This window comes from Oncorhynchus gorbuscha, linkage group LG03, assembly GCF_021184085.1.
Source record: "Oncorhynchus gorbuscha isolate QuinsamMale2020 ecotype Even-year linkage group LG03, OgorEven_v1.0, whole genome shotgun sequence".
In the NCBI taxonomy this organism is placed as follows: Eukaryota; Metazoa; Chordata; class Actinopteri; order Salmoniformes; family Salmonidae; genus Oncorhynchus; species Oncorhynchus gorbuscha.
The window spans coordinates 64,465,432-64,480,117 of record NC_060175.1 but is presented as its reverse complement, the minus strand read 5'-3'; the positions used below and the strand labels follow the sequence as shown (position 1 = coordinate 64,480,117).

The window sequence follows — 14,686 nt, the reverse complement described above, 5'->3', positions numbered from 1 at the left end:
CATGCGGTAGTAGAGAGAACAGTCTATGACTGGGGTGGCTGGGGTCTTTGACAATTTTCAGGGCCTTCCTCTGACACCGCCTGGTGTAGAGGTCCTGGATGGCAGGCAGCTTTGCCCCAGTGATGTACTGGGCCAGACGCTCTACCCTCTGAAGTGCCTTGCGGTCGGAAGCCGAGCAATTGCCGTACCAGACAGTGATGCAACCGGTCAGGATGCTCTCAATGTTGCAGCTGTAGAACCTTTTGAGGATCTCAGGACCCATGCCAAATCTTTTTAGTTTCCTGAGGGGGAATAGGCTTTGTCGGGCCTGCTTCATGATTGTCTTGGTGTGTTCGGACCATTCTAGTTTGTTGAATTGAATTGAAGCTCTCAACCTGCTCCACTACAGCCCCGTCGATGAGAATGGGGGCGTGCTCGGTGCTCCTTTTCCTGTAGTCCACAATCATCTCCTTGATCTTTGAGGGATAGGTTGTTATTCTGGCACCACCCAGCCAGTTCTCTGACCTCCTCCCTATAGGCTGTCTCGTCATGGTCAGTGATGCTGTGTCGTCAGCAAACTTAATGATGGTGTTGGAGTCGTGCCTGGCCATGCAGTCGTGGGTGAACAGGGAGTACAGGAGGGGACTGAGCACGCAACCCTGGGCAGCTCCAGTGTTGAGGATCAGCATGGCAGATGTGTTGCTACCTACCCTCCCCACCTGGGAGCGGCCCGCCAGAAATGTCCAGGATCCAGTTGCAGAGGGAGGTGTTTAGTCCCAGGATCCTTAACTTAGTGATGAGCTTTGAGGGTACTATGATGTTGAACGCTGAGCTGTAGTCAATGAATAGCTTTCTCACATAGGTGTTTCTTTTGTCCAGGTGGGAAAGGGCAGTGTGGAGTGCAATAGAGATTGCATCATCTGTGGATCTGTTGGGGCGGTATGCAAGTTGGATTGGGTCTAGGGTTTCTGGGATAATGGTGTTGAGGTTAGCCATTATGAGCCTTTCAGGGCACTTCATGGCTACGGACGTGAGTGCCACGTGGGTCTGTAGTCATTTAGGCAGGTTGCCTTTGTGTTCTTGGGCACAGGGACTATGGTGGTCTGCTTGAGGCATGTTGGTATTACAGATCAGGGACATGTTGAAAATGTCAGTGAAGACACCTGCCAGTTGGTCAGCACATGCCCGGAGCACACGTCCTGGTAATCCATCTGCCCCCGCAGCCTTGTGAATGTTGACCTGTTTAAACGTGTTACTCACGTCGGCTACGGAGAGCGTGATCACACAGTCGTCCAGAACAGCTGATGCTCTCATGCAGGCCTCAGTGTTGCTTGCCTCGAAGCGAGCATAGAAATGATTTAGCTCGTCTGGTAGGCTCGTGTCACTGGGCAGCTCGCGGCTGTGCTTCCCTTTGTAGTCTGTAATAGTTTGCAAGCCCTGCCACAGCCGATGAGCGTCGGAGCCGGTGTAGTATGATTCAATCTTAGCCCTGTATTGACACTTTGCCTGTTTGATGGTTTATCGCAGGGCATAGCGGGATTTCTTGTAAGCTTCCGGGTTAGAGTTCCGCACCTTGAAAGCGGCAGCTCTACCCTTTAGCTCAGTGTGAATGTTGCCTGTAATCCATGGCTTCTGGTTGGGGTATGTACGTACAGTCACTGTGGGGATGACGTCCTCAATGCACTTATTGATAAACCAGTGACTGATGTGGTGTATTCCTCAATGGCATCGGAAGAATCCCGGAACATGTTCCAGTCTGTGATAGCAAAACAGTCCTGTAGTTTAGCATCTGCTTCATCTGACCATTTTTTTATAGACCCGAGTCACTGGTGCTTATTGCTTTCATGTTTGCTTGTACGCAGGAATCAAGAGGATAGAGTGGTGGTCGGATTTACCAAATGGAGGGCGAGCTCTGTACGCATCTCTGTGTGTGGAGTACAGGTGATCGAAAAATGTTTTCCCTCTGGTTGCACATTTAACATGTGGATAGAGATTTGGAAGAACTGATATGTTTCCCTGCATTAAAGTCTACGGCCACTAGGGGCGCCGCACCTGGGTGAGTGGTTTCCCGTTTGCTTATTACCTTATACAGCTGGCTGAGTGAATCTGTCTGCGGTGGTAAATAATCCTCATTGCAATCAATAATTATCTGAAAACAAGAGCACTTTCTAGTTGATAGATCTCATCAAATTGCAACAACAAGCCCTTTGGCCCATTTGACTACAAATATGCACCTGCTTCGATCTTGTTTTCAATACAAATGCAGCAGCACACATAAACACAAGAAATGTAAATACTGTCTCTGGTCGTGTGGACACAAGAGAAACAACTTAAACAAAGAACAGTTGACATGACAGAGATGATTGACTACTGTTGTAAACTTTAACCCCACAGGTTCACAGGTCACAACACAAAACCAAGGGCCTACTCAACAGGTACACGACCATAGCCGGTGAGACCACCATACCTCAGTTGGAGTTGTGTTCAAAATGTACAGGGTAGGAAGTGAGTGGACCAGCAACGAATGCCAATGAAATATAATTTTTCCAGTCCCTGCCATAAGCAGGCTTTGTCACTGGGGCAGGAGCAATCGCACTTGTTAGAGAAATGGACATTGATACTCCTCTAGCTGCCTTCATGCAGACAATGCAGTGTCATCCTAGCCTAGCTGACATGACCCACAGTGCAGGGCGAGCTGTGACCACACTGGTCTGGAAAGGAGGCCACTAGTTAATGCAATATTCACTCAGAAATTGTGCAACAGGTTTGATTGGTTCTTTGAACAACAACAAAAATCCTCAGGGGTTGAGACCTCGTTATTGGGATTGCTCGGGGACTGTGTTTGGCTGTGCTTGTTGGTGTTTGAGTGAGAAAGACACAAAAGAGAGTCAACCACAGCCTCCTTCCTTGTCAACGCACTGTGCCAACAACATCAGACTTTAAATGTTAGGTGTTAGCCAGTCTAGCGTCATCCAGCACTACAAAGACAAATTGTGACAAAGATTGTGTTTATTTATTGGACTCACTAAGAAGTGCCATCTGTTTTGTTACCAAAGCGCCTTATACTACCCACCACTGCGACCTGTATGCTCTAGTCGGCTGGCCCTCGCTACATATTCATCACCAGATCCACTGGCTCCAGGTCATCTATAAGTCTATGCTCGGTAAAGCTCTGCCTTATCTCAGCTCACTGGTCACGATAACAACACCCACCCGTAGCACGCACTCCAGCAGGTATATCTCACTGGTCATCCCCAAAACCTCCTTTGCCTGCCTTTCCTTCCAGTTCTTTGCTGCCAGTGACCTTCCAGTTCTCTGCTGCCATCCCTCATATTGTTTTTATTTACTTTACTGCTCTTTTGCACACCAGTATCACTACTTACACACCATCAACATCTGCTCATCTATCACTCCAGTGTTAATCTGCTAAATTGTAATTACTTTGCTACTATGGCCTATTTATTGCCTTACCTCCTCATGCCATCTGCACACACTGTATATAGACCTTTTTTTTCTCCATTGTGTTATTGACTGTATGCTTGTTTATTCCATGTGTAACTCGTGTTGTTGTTTCTGTCGCACTGCTTTGCTTTGCTTTATCTTGGCCAGGTTGCAGTTGTAAATTAAAACTTGTTCTGAACTAGCTTAACTGGTTGAATAAAGGTGAAATATTGTTTTCAATATGCATGGCTAGGCAAAATGCAGTTCAGAAGCAACAAGTTATACAATGCACCACCACAATTTCTATTCCCGCGAAAGTAAACCTAACATGCAAGCCTCACCAGCCACGTTGTGTGCGCGAGCGTTGCAAAATAACTGTACACATACATGTTATTCAATCATTTCACTGACGCAGATCGCACATGTGAATAAGCGTCTGTATAGCCAAGCGCTAAAATAGAATTTGGTTCCATTTGAGACGCTCCACACGCTGCAAGTTATTGGGTATCAGGAAGATACAAACCCACATGGATGCTTGAAAGATAAAGGATGAGATAGTTATCTTTAATTAATAACTAAAAACGAACTAGGTTTGCCTTTTAATCTGTGCATTTTAACCTGTGTGTCATGATCGCATCTGGTGTGGATGGACAAAATCAACATGCGTGCGCGATGGAGGTTAAAATACCAAAACCAACTGTGAACCAACAATATTAATTTGGGGACAGGTTGAAACACACATGAAAACGGTCATGGACATTTAGCTAGCTTGGTGTTACTAGCTAACTTGTCCTGGGAGATAAACATTGGGTTGTTATTTTACCTGAAATGCATACCCACTGGGCACAGACGTCAATTCAACGTCTATTCCACATTGGTTCAATGTAATTTCATTAAGGTTATATAGAAACAACATAGATTCAACCAGCATGTGCCCAGTGGGTATGTTCCTTTTTTTAGATGGATCTTCTTCGAATTTAAACAAATTCTGAGTCATACAAAATTGTGTGTTCTCTACCCCGACAATTAAACTACTTTAGGTTTTAGTTTGTTTTCTTTGATTCATCTATCCTCGTTCATCTTTCTTCTTGCTCTTCTGTGGATTTTATATGGTGGTTGTAGACCAATTTTAAAGGTGCATTAGCATTACCGCCACCAACTGGACTAGTTTGTGGACCTCGTTCATCTCTCAATCACCCACGTAGGTTAGTATGCTCGCAAAAAAACAATGAGTAAATGGGAGCGGGACATGCAGCGCGTTAAGCTTTTAGCTCAATAATGTCTATCTGCAGACTGAGGTTACTACTGCAGAAATATTGCAAAATTACTGCAATAAAAAACAGTGTTATTTGGGACGCAGTATTTGCAGCATACTGCAGTTATACTGCACTCTAACTGCAGTTACCCTACAGTGTACTGCAGTCATACTGCACTCTGACTGCAATCTATTGTTGTAAGAGAGTTCCTAGGTTTATTGTACTAAGAGAAATGTATTGATCTTGACTATTGCAATTTCTTTTGACTGGCTTCAAGTGGAAGTAACTGTACAACAGATTGATCTTTTAATTGGTCAGCAATATTAAAAACATTATTATGGGATGCATTAGCTTCTCCAGCTTTACATTATAGTAATCAACATTGTGTTGCTTTAATTTCAACAGCTACAGGTTTTGGAAGATAAATCATATTACAGACACTCTAATGCATACTTAAAAAAAAACAATACATAGAATTGTATGAACTGAACAGAAGCCAATAAAAATGTAAAAACATTGACATTTTTAATAGAGTTCTTATGTTGCAGTCCCTACTACAAAAAATAAAATAATTAAATGCATGTATTTTTTTTTACATTGATACTGTAAATTCCCATTAATTATTATAGAAGCTTTTCCTTATCAGGAATATCAATATGGCAGACAGTGACTTCAGAATAGCACCCCCTGTCAGTCATCTAGTGAACACATACACATTGGTGGAATGTTTAGTGAAAGGACACAAGCCTAACACGGAACCCAAACCGGCTGCACGCGTGTGCCATCGTGCATAAGTGTATTTTGTCCCTCCACACCAAACGCGATCACGACACGCAGGTTAAAGTATCAAAACAAACTCTGAACCAATTATATTAATTTGGGGACAGGTCAAAAAGCATTAAACATTTATGGCAATTTAGCAAGTTAGCTTGAACTTGCTAGCTAATTTGTCCTGGGATATAAACATTGAATTGTTATCTCACCTGAAAAGCACAAGGTCCTCTACTCCACCAATTAATCCACACATAAAACATTCAACCAAATCGTTTCTAGTCATCTCTCTTCCTTCCAGGGTTTTCTTCTCTTGACTTTATATTGCAATTGGCAACTTTCATAAATTAAGTGCATTACCGCCACTGACCTCCTTCGTCTATTCAGTCACCTACGTGGGTATAACCAAGATGGCACGTGGGTACCTGCTACTATAAACCAATGAGGAGATGGGAGAGGCAGGATGATCTGCATCAGAAATACTGATTTCTATTTTACACGGAACCCAAACCAGCTGTGCGCGTTCGCCATCATGCGCCATCGTGCATACATTCATTTTGTCCCCCTACACCAAAAGAGATCACCACACGTAGATTAAAATATCAAAACAAACTCTGAATGAATTATATTAATTTGGGAACAGATCGAAAAGCATTAAACATTTATGGTAATTTGTCCTATTTAGCTAGCTTGCTGTTGCTAGCTAATTTGTCCTGGGATATAAAAATTGAGTTGTTATTTTACATAAAATGCACAAGGTCCTCTACTCTGACAATTAATCCACGCATAAAACGGTGAACCGAATCATTTCTAGTTGTCATCTCTCCTCCTTCCAGGCTTTTTCATCTTTGAACTTATATGGTGATCGGCATCTAAACTTTCATAGTATTACTACACCGACCAGCAACACAGTTCGTCTTTCAATCACCCACGTGGGTATAACCAGTGAGGAGATGGCACGTGGGTACCTGCTTCTATAAACCAATCTGTGTCAGAAATAGAAAGTTCTATTTTTGCCCTTGGCAACGCAGACGCTCGTTGACGTGCGCGAGCAGTGTGGGTGCAATAATTGAACAACATAGATTTCTACATTTATTTTGCAACGCTCGCGTAGTCATCCGGTAACAGATTATTTTTGGCCCGTTCCCTCCTTTGCGCAACACTGCGCAGAGCTGACGTTCTTGAACAAACACCGAAAGCATAACAATTCCCTTAGATTTATAACAATCGGTTCACAGGCCTACTTACTACATTACAGTGTGAAAATGTATGCAATGCAATAACTAAACATGTTCTATAAAGTAACCTGGCTATACTACACAAATCTCAATGTGTTATAGAATGATAATATAAGACAAAGAATGTATTATATACATTTCACAAGATAAGTCAATACATTTGTGGATGAGAATAGTGGTAGAAATGACTGAATTCTCAGTCCTATAATTTGCAAGGTTAACTCAACATTTCCTCTAAAGACTGTTAGATTGAAGTAGCATAAACAATGCCACGCTGTATAAAATATGACAACAGCCCATCTAGGCCCATTTCCCGTACGATCCTAACTCCAACAGCAACCGAAACTTCACACATCACCATTTTCCTATCACAATAATTACTGACTCCAACAAGACTGGCAGTGAAATGGAACGGGAGAAAGACGACAGTTGCAATCCAATTTTGTGCAGAATTAATGGCACTGTCAGAGCAAACTTACCACGACAAGTTAGAAAACTTCAGCTCCGCCATAACTGGAGGAAATGTAGAGTCGATGACATCATCGCAACGCATTCAGGGAGAAAAAAGTAGCGTGTTATTATGATTAATCCAAAATGTGGAGCCCGGAAAAAAAGTAACAATGTATCAATGTAAGCTACCAAAACATTCACATGTATGCAATAATGTCCACCAACTAGGAAAACCCGATAGGTTACTTAACCAATCCCTAAAAATATATTTAGTCTTTCTTCCATTACTTACGCTGAGTGAGAAAAAAAATGACTGTAACCTAGGTCCTACAGGTCCAACAGAGACACCTTCTCAAAGTCACAAGTGAAGGATACTAGAACCGTAAGCTTCTATTAGGTTGATGGCAAATTAAAACTCAAAAAGTTGTTGTAGCCTAGTTATGTTGTTCGCAATATTTACGGCGATATGCAGAAGGTGAAATACTTTTGAGTTCGTGTCGTGCGCCTGCCTGACGCCAGTGATTGAAACAGGACCCTGCAGTCATAAAAATAATTTCAGCCATACACACTCACTGCGCCATAATGTGGACACAAATTTAAGCCCACCCACTCTGACACTCATTGATATTTACTTTTTATGTCAATAACTGGTGAAAAGAAAACAAAGTCCAAAAAGTGGAGGTATAGCCTAATAGAAAACAACCACATGGTATTACTGCACTATGAACGTGTGATGCAGGTTGGGGCCTGACATGCAGCACACAAACGAGACAACATTTAGCCTAGCTATCTAAAGGTGGGGGCATTTAGGATGAATACAATTACAGTGTTGAGATTGAAAAGTAGGCCTGTTACACAGAAATATAAGCCATTCTATCAACATTTCAAAACAAAAATGACATTGCTCAATTGCAAATATCTGTGAATCTATGCAATGTATGCTGAATTAAGATTAAAAGCAGGAAATGATATTATTCAATACTTTTTGTAGACCATACAGAAGTGTCTTCAGAAAGTATTCACACTCCTTCACTTTTTCCACATGTTGTTGTGTTACAGCCTGAATTTAAATGGATTCAATTGACACAATAACCCATAATGTCAAAGTGGAATGATGTTTGTTATGGCAAGCCTAAATAAATTCAGGAGTAAAAATGTGCTTAAACAAGTCACATAATAACTTGCATGGACTCACTCTGTTTGCATTAATAGTGTTTAACATGATTTTTGAATGACTATCTCATCTCTGTACTCCACACATACAATTATCTGTAAGGTCCCTCAGTCAAGCAGTGAATTTCAAACACAGTTTCAACCACAAAGACCAGGGAAGTTTTCCACTGCCCCGCAAAGAAGGGAACCTATTGATATTGTTTGTAGATGGGTGAGAAAAAAACACAAATTTAATCAATTTTGAATTCAGGCTGTAACACAACAAAATGTGGAATATGTCAAAGGATATGAATACTTTCTGAAGGTACTGGATATAAAAATATATGCTGTTAATCAGTTGCAGAATGAGAAATCCATAAAAAGAATAACAAGCACCCCATCATCTGGTGAAAATAAGACACTACCTAAAGACTAATTCAGTGGACATCCTACATTAGGCTATTTTTCTAAAGGTTGTATGTATTTTGTATTTGTACCAGGAGTCAACTGATGAGTCAATTGTCAGGTTAACTAACTGAGTTTAACTGTGTAAATAGTGATCAAACTAGGCCTGTCCATTCGATTTTTTTTTACAGGGGATTTAAAAATCCTGGTGACTTGAAATAGAAAAATATTGGTAGCCTAACAATTTAAAATTGAATCTCAAAATTCTGCATTTATCCTATTTGAGACATGTTCTCATCATGAAATGGATTACTTTCTCATAGCAAAGGACAAGCGTACACTGTTAAATAAAGCAGTCGGATCTTAGGATCTTATCTTACCTTCAAACCAACTACTCAATTGATCATGTGATCAAGATCAGATCCCCAGCCGAAGGTCCCCTGAGGTAACCACAGATGATGACACTGAAGACTGCAGAGTTCTATCGCCAAGGCCAATTGAGGAGGAGAATGATCAGACCGCTTTAGTTCAGTGTAGCAATGTTGCTTTCCTCACGAGCACAGACCAGCCTGCTCTCCTTGACGCGATGGGCACACACTGAATACACAAGGCAGATGACATCCTTGTCAAAAATGCTTTGATCATCGTAACTTTTTTATCTGCATATATCATCTCTCTCCTGTCAAATGCTCACCATTTTCTGATCATATATTTGATTTAATCTCCATTCCAAAAATCTCCACCTACCTCATTCATATCCTGACATCAACAAATCCCACTAATACTAATGCAAACACTTTGCATGCAGCCTAAGAGGATGAGGGCAGGGCTTTATCACTGTATGATCTTAAGGTAACCACTAGGATGCAGTCTCATCATCAGTGCAAAATCAGCTGCAGGGTTGGGAGGAAACCAGAAAACCATTATGTCAGGGAGAAGTGTCCAGTCACTGGTATTCATTATACCAAAATGACGCAATTTAATTTAGAGAATCCCTCTAGAGTCTAGATGGACAATGCTTTTATGGGTTTCAATATCCCACACCACCCTAGTGAAATTGACCTATCCTTTCCATGTGCATGACAGTACAGGCCCCTTTAAGATTGCATCTTTCCCACTTATTGATCTGACCATGCGCTCAGGGCACAGTGAGCCGAAATGCTTAGCCTCCACGATTCAGTGTAATGTCTCTCACTAATCAGCACTGTACTAAAATACCTACCTATGACGCAACCTCTGTGTGGAACAGGGATGGGTCAGTCTGCATCCATTTATCCCATACACTAATATTCGTAAACTTGATATAACCTTAACCTTCTATCAAAATTATCCACCACTCATTGGGCAATGTTCAATAATTATATTTGATTGATTGCCTACATGTCCATGAGATGACTGGTGTTAGTCATTCAACGCTGATGCATCCTACACCTACCGCTCTTATATTCTGAATATTTGGAGATGGAAAGCTATTAGAATGTAACCCAAAGAGGAAAGATGAAGATCCATAATTGTATTTAGGCTAATTCTACGTAAAATATATGGTAAATGAATTAACATCAACAGATGGAAATATGAGATCATCTGAGATTTGACACAGACGAGAGACACCCTGGAAGGCGGAACATGATTTCTGTCTTGCTCAGTGATTCGCCACTCCTGGAAGGCGGTGTCCACATGCGCTCGTTTGCCATTGGTACTGCAAAAAGACCGTGCCCAAGTGCAGCGTTAGCTTTGACTGGATAACGTGAATGACACATTGTAGAAACTCGTGTTCACACCGCATGTGGCGCAACGGAGAGAGGAGGCGTCAACAGCAGAGAATCGCGTAGCTAGGTTGCTAGCTAAGGAAGGTGAGTAATAAAAATATTTCACGGAGATATTTAAATTATAAAAATATTGACGTTATTATTTCCGACCTTAGCTAAAGTGTCAAACTTAGAAGCGCCATAAAAAAAACATTCGAAATCATGTGTTTTTCATTGCGAAATTACTTGCTGAGTGATGTCCGCCAACGCGGGTAACGTTAGCATTAGCCTTTTCTACTGGATCTGTGGCCTAACGTTGTTGTCGTTGGCTAGCTAGCTACTACGATGTGGTTCGTTATGCGCGGGAAATTAGCCCTATTAAAATGAGTATTTTCCCTGGTTTAAAATGTGTCCGACTAAGGTGTCTAGCAATATACTATTGAAACGAATTATTTGTGAATGTGGTTGATAACTTCCATTTTGATTAATGTTGTATGGCTGCGACGCGGCCTAGTGCCACACTCAAAACTGCAGAGGTGGTGATAGCGTATTTCTTCAGCCAGCAGCAGCTGCTGTTATCTCAACGTGACAAGGCCAGAAAGCCTCATGCACCATTCATGCTTTTACCGAAGGTAAATACAATTTAATGGATCTGTCTAAATAGTAATTCGGTATGTTAAAATTTCAGGGAGAATAATCCTTGTTTTGCAGTTAATAACCAGGTGTGTGTGTGTGTGCTAGGTACCCTCGCCGATCAACGGACCAGGCGTGACATGTTTCATTACTGCAGCTAGCTAACGTTAATGTGTTACTATTGTGTTAGCCAGACTACTATCTAACTACCTAGCTGGCTACAATAGTATTGTAGGGTAGGCACGTTAATAGTTTATGCCCGCATGTAAGCTTGGTCTAGCAGGTAGCCATGGCCAAACCACCGTAGGTATTGAAGCTACCACGAAATGTTAATTCATTGCCCCCTTATTGGCATATTCATAACATCCTGCACGTGGCTAACTACTGAAATTGTATTTGCGCAAGCGACCTTGTAAACAAGAAGTCATATTTCGAAGCTGGATTTACCATCAGGTAATCTATCTAGTTACAGTAACTGCATTTATACATGGCTTTCTGCTTGTGCTTCCTTTCAGCAAACACTTGTCTTGGGGGTAATGTAGTAGTGGTCAGAGAAACTGATGTCCATGCCTTTATCAATGTATGAATGTGGACAACATGGCAAGGGTAGATGTAGCTGGTATTGACTCTGAATTAACATACTTTCATTATTTTCAGAGACTAATGAATTTATGCTTATCATGTGTACTCTCGTACCAGCAGACCATTTGCCTAACTCATTACAAGGCAAATAGTGACAGGTGGCTTACCGATCCTTCTTTTAGACATTTTTATAATAGTAGCCACCAGCTAGCCAGATACCAGGACTTACTACTCAGGCTAGCACATGGTTGAGTCAGGAACAAGCCATTGATCCACCCAGCTTTTATTAGACAACCCTGACCTTTGCCTCTGTGTTGAATTGTCTAACATGCCCTTAGCATTCCTGCCTCCTTTGAAATGACTAGTGTGATTTTTAGTTTCCAATAACATCAATTTCTGTTTTCTCTGCAGATTATGGAGATGAGCAGTAGCGAGTGCTTCCGATGTGGCCGTCCTGGGCATTGGATCAAGAACTGCCCCGAAGCTGGAGGGCGTGGCCGCGGCAGGGGCAGAGGAAGAGGAAAGGGTACATTTCTTGTTTTTGGGACACTCTCAAATTCTGCACTGTGTGTGACTGGTTTGTCAATCGGAGAGCTAAATGACCAATTCTAAGCAACTGCCTTAATTTTTACAAAGGTCTTCTCCAATGGGAAATAGCCTCAGTGTTAACATGGGCTTTCAGTCATATCACTTCGTTATCACTGGGATATTCAAACGATGAAGCACGGTTGTCTTAATAGTGTCTATTACTTTGTTCTCGTGACCTAAGTGCTTGTGAACTAAATCACTAGAACAAACTTGGCTAACATGGCAGCCAAAGGATGCATGTTCCTCCTCCGTAAGTTGCCAGTGTTCTTTTAACGGATGAGTGTAGCGTAAACCTTGGTCACCTTTCTTTTTTTCTAGATCTGTTCTGCTATCGCTGTGGAGAGCAAGGTCACATTGCCAGGGACTGTGAACAGACTGAGGATGGTGAGAATACTTTTGATCCCTTTAAGTACATGCTAATGGTTTTCAAAACCAGAGTTTTTGTAAATTTGTACTTGTAGCTCTAGTTTGGACTTGTTCAGCTTTGGAGTGAGCAATATTTGTGGCTTTCTCATGACTCGCGATGTACTGGGTCCTGCTGTCAGGATCTGGGGACACATGGGATTTGCGATTAACATTGTACGCCACATTCTTGTTGGTTGAATAATAATGGTGTTTGGAAGATGTGCCTTATTGATAGCCATGTCGTTAATTGCTTTCATGTAGAGAACAAATATTTAATGCTCCTTTTCTTCTCTTCAGCCTGCTACAACTGCCACAGGAGCGGCCATATTTCCCGTGACTGCAAGGAGCCCAAGAAGGAGCGGGAGCAGTGTTGCTACAGCTGTGGCAAGGCTGGCCACGTGGCCCGCGACTGCGACCATGCCAATGAGCAGAAGTGCTATTCCTGCGGAGGCTTTGGCCACATCCAGAAACTTTGCGATAAAGTCAAATGTTACAGGTGAGTGACCACATGGTGAAAGTATTTTGCGGGAAAAATGTGGTAATGAAAACACATGGTACCGACTCATGCTTGCATGTTCCCATGTACATAGCAAACTTCACTAACAACTGCTGAAAGCACAAACGCAACGCGTTTCGACAAGTCTTCTCAGGAGTGACATGCAGTCTCTGGTACCCCCTTCTTTTGGGGACAAGTGATTTTGCTGTAGTCTTTAGTTATAGGCATGTATCATCTAATTGGCAAGCTTTCAAGTAGTTGTGCTGTGTTGTGTATCTAGATTTATAAATGTCTGTGCTGTGTATATGGGCCTTTCGCTTTTTTGATAGTTAGCAAAAACCATTGCCCTGGCAGCCATTTCCAGTTTAGTTCGCCAGAGCCGTGCAAATATGAACTCTTATGCTTGGTCGACTGACATTCTGTTTCCCCTTCCCCCAGGTGTGGCGAGATCGGCCATGTGGCTGTGCAGTGCAGCAAAGCCAGTGAGGTGAACTGCTACAAGTGCGGCAACACCGGCCACCTTGCTAAAGAGTGCACCATTGAAGCCACAGCATAATCAGTGCCCTTTGTTGCCCCTCCTATTTTTTTCTGATTGATGGTTGGTTGTATTATTTTCTCTGAATCGTCTTCACCGGCCAAAGGTTGGCTGACCGAGGCTAGTCCCGGGCCAGTGAGCCTCTCGACATGTAATATTGAGAAAGGGGTAAAAAAAATATCTTTCTGCATTCAACACAAAAATTTTGTTTAGTTTGGTAGCAGTGTTATGTTTAATGCTTTGTTAAAGAATCCCCCTTTCCAAGCCACTGGTGAGCAGAGATGAATGAATGGGACTAAATATATGAGATCTAGAGGACCTCTGGGCTTGTGGAAAGTGAGTCTCAGTAAGAAGGGAGTAAAAAGAAACTTGAACTTCCATGTATGGTTTGTTTTAGCGGGATAACATATGAGTTGGCCAAGAACATATGACGTGGGTCATATGGTGTGAACTGTTACCCATCTGCATCTGGGCCCTACAAGCAGCTAAGTGCCGGGCGATAACATAAATGATGTGTTATATTGACAAAAGCCGTTTTGAAAGAATCTTAAGTTCTTTTATAATAGAAAAATAATAATTGTTTACAATTCAAAGGAGTATGGGTAAATAGTCCAAGGTAGACGTTTCCCCCAAAAAATGATTTTTGGAAACTTTTACCTTGGAGGAAAAATGTGCATCAAGAACACAGTTGTCAGATCATCAGAATTAGCAGTTATTTGGGAGTGGAGAATGTTTTCACAGAAATCAAATGTTATTTTTGTACAATATCACTTAGACTACTGTAAAAATACCATTTGCTTGTACTCAGTTTTTAAGTCGGAAGGAAATGCAACTGAAGTCCTAGAACATAGAAATGTAATTTTAAACTATCAATAAAGCTGGAGGAGCACAGGGAGGATGATTGTTTACATTTCTTTCCATGCTTATATTTCTTCTAGGTCTTGTATTGCTACTTTCTTGACAGTAGTTGTCTTTGTCAGCAGTTGAGGCTAAAACTAACTTTGTCA

General features: G+C 41.8%; 2 protein-coding genes across 5 annotated transcripts in view; one reads left to right on the top strand and one right to left on the bottom strand.

Moving 5' to 3' along the window:
- The window catches only part of raf1a (Raf-1 proto-oncogene, serine/threonine kinase a), a 42,070-nt gene extending 34,371 nt beyond the window's left edge, over window positions 1-7,699 (bottom strand). Inside the window, exons 1-2 of one of the 3 annotated variants that reach the window (XM_046343275.1) lie at window positions 7,428-7,699; window positions 7,165-7,198 (exon numbers count right to left, since the gene is read on the bottom strand). The gene's annotated coding sequence lies outside the window, so the exon portion shown is untranslated. The other 2 variants (XM_046343277.1, XM_046343276.1) reach the window with 2 other exon arrangements.
- A 2,688-nt stretch (window positions 7,700-10,387) lies between these two features.
- On the top strand, window positions 10,388-14,575 carry cnbpa (CCHC-type zinc finger, nucleic acid binding protein a). Of its 2 annotated transcripts, none has more exons than XM_046343274.1 (5): window positions 10,388-10,545; window positions 12,067-12,181; window positions 12,562-12,627; window positions 12,946-13,144; window positions 13,583-14,575. In XM_046343274.1, exons 2-5 carry the CDS (start codon window positions 12,070-12,072, stop codon window positions 13,698-13,700), a joined length of 495 nt encoding a protein of 164 aa, XP_046199230.1. In that variant the 5' UTR covers window positions 10,388-10,545; window positions 12,067-12,069; the 3' UTR covers window positions 13,701-14,575. The 2 variants fall into 2 exon arrangements, with proteins under 2 accessions (XP_046199230.1, XP_046199229.1); XM_046343273.1 differs by lacking the exon at window positions 10,388-10,545 and adding an exon at window positions 10,936-11,072.
- Window positions 14,576-14,686: the final 111 nt, after the last annotated feature.

Coding starts and splice junctions, on each gene's coding strand:
- cnbpa (XM_046343273.1), top strand. Junction 12,628..12,945: donor CTGTGAACAGACTGAGGATG/GTGAGAATACTT, acceptor TCTTCTCTTCAG/CCTGCTACAACTGCCACAGG. Junction 13,145..13,582: donor GATAAAGTCAAATGTTACAG/GTGAGTGACCAC, acceptor CCCTTCCCCCAG/GTGTGGCGAGATCGGCCATG.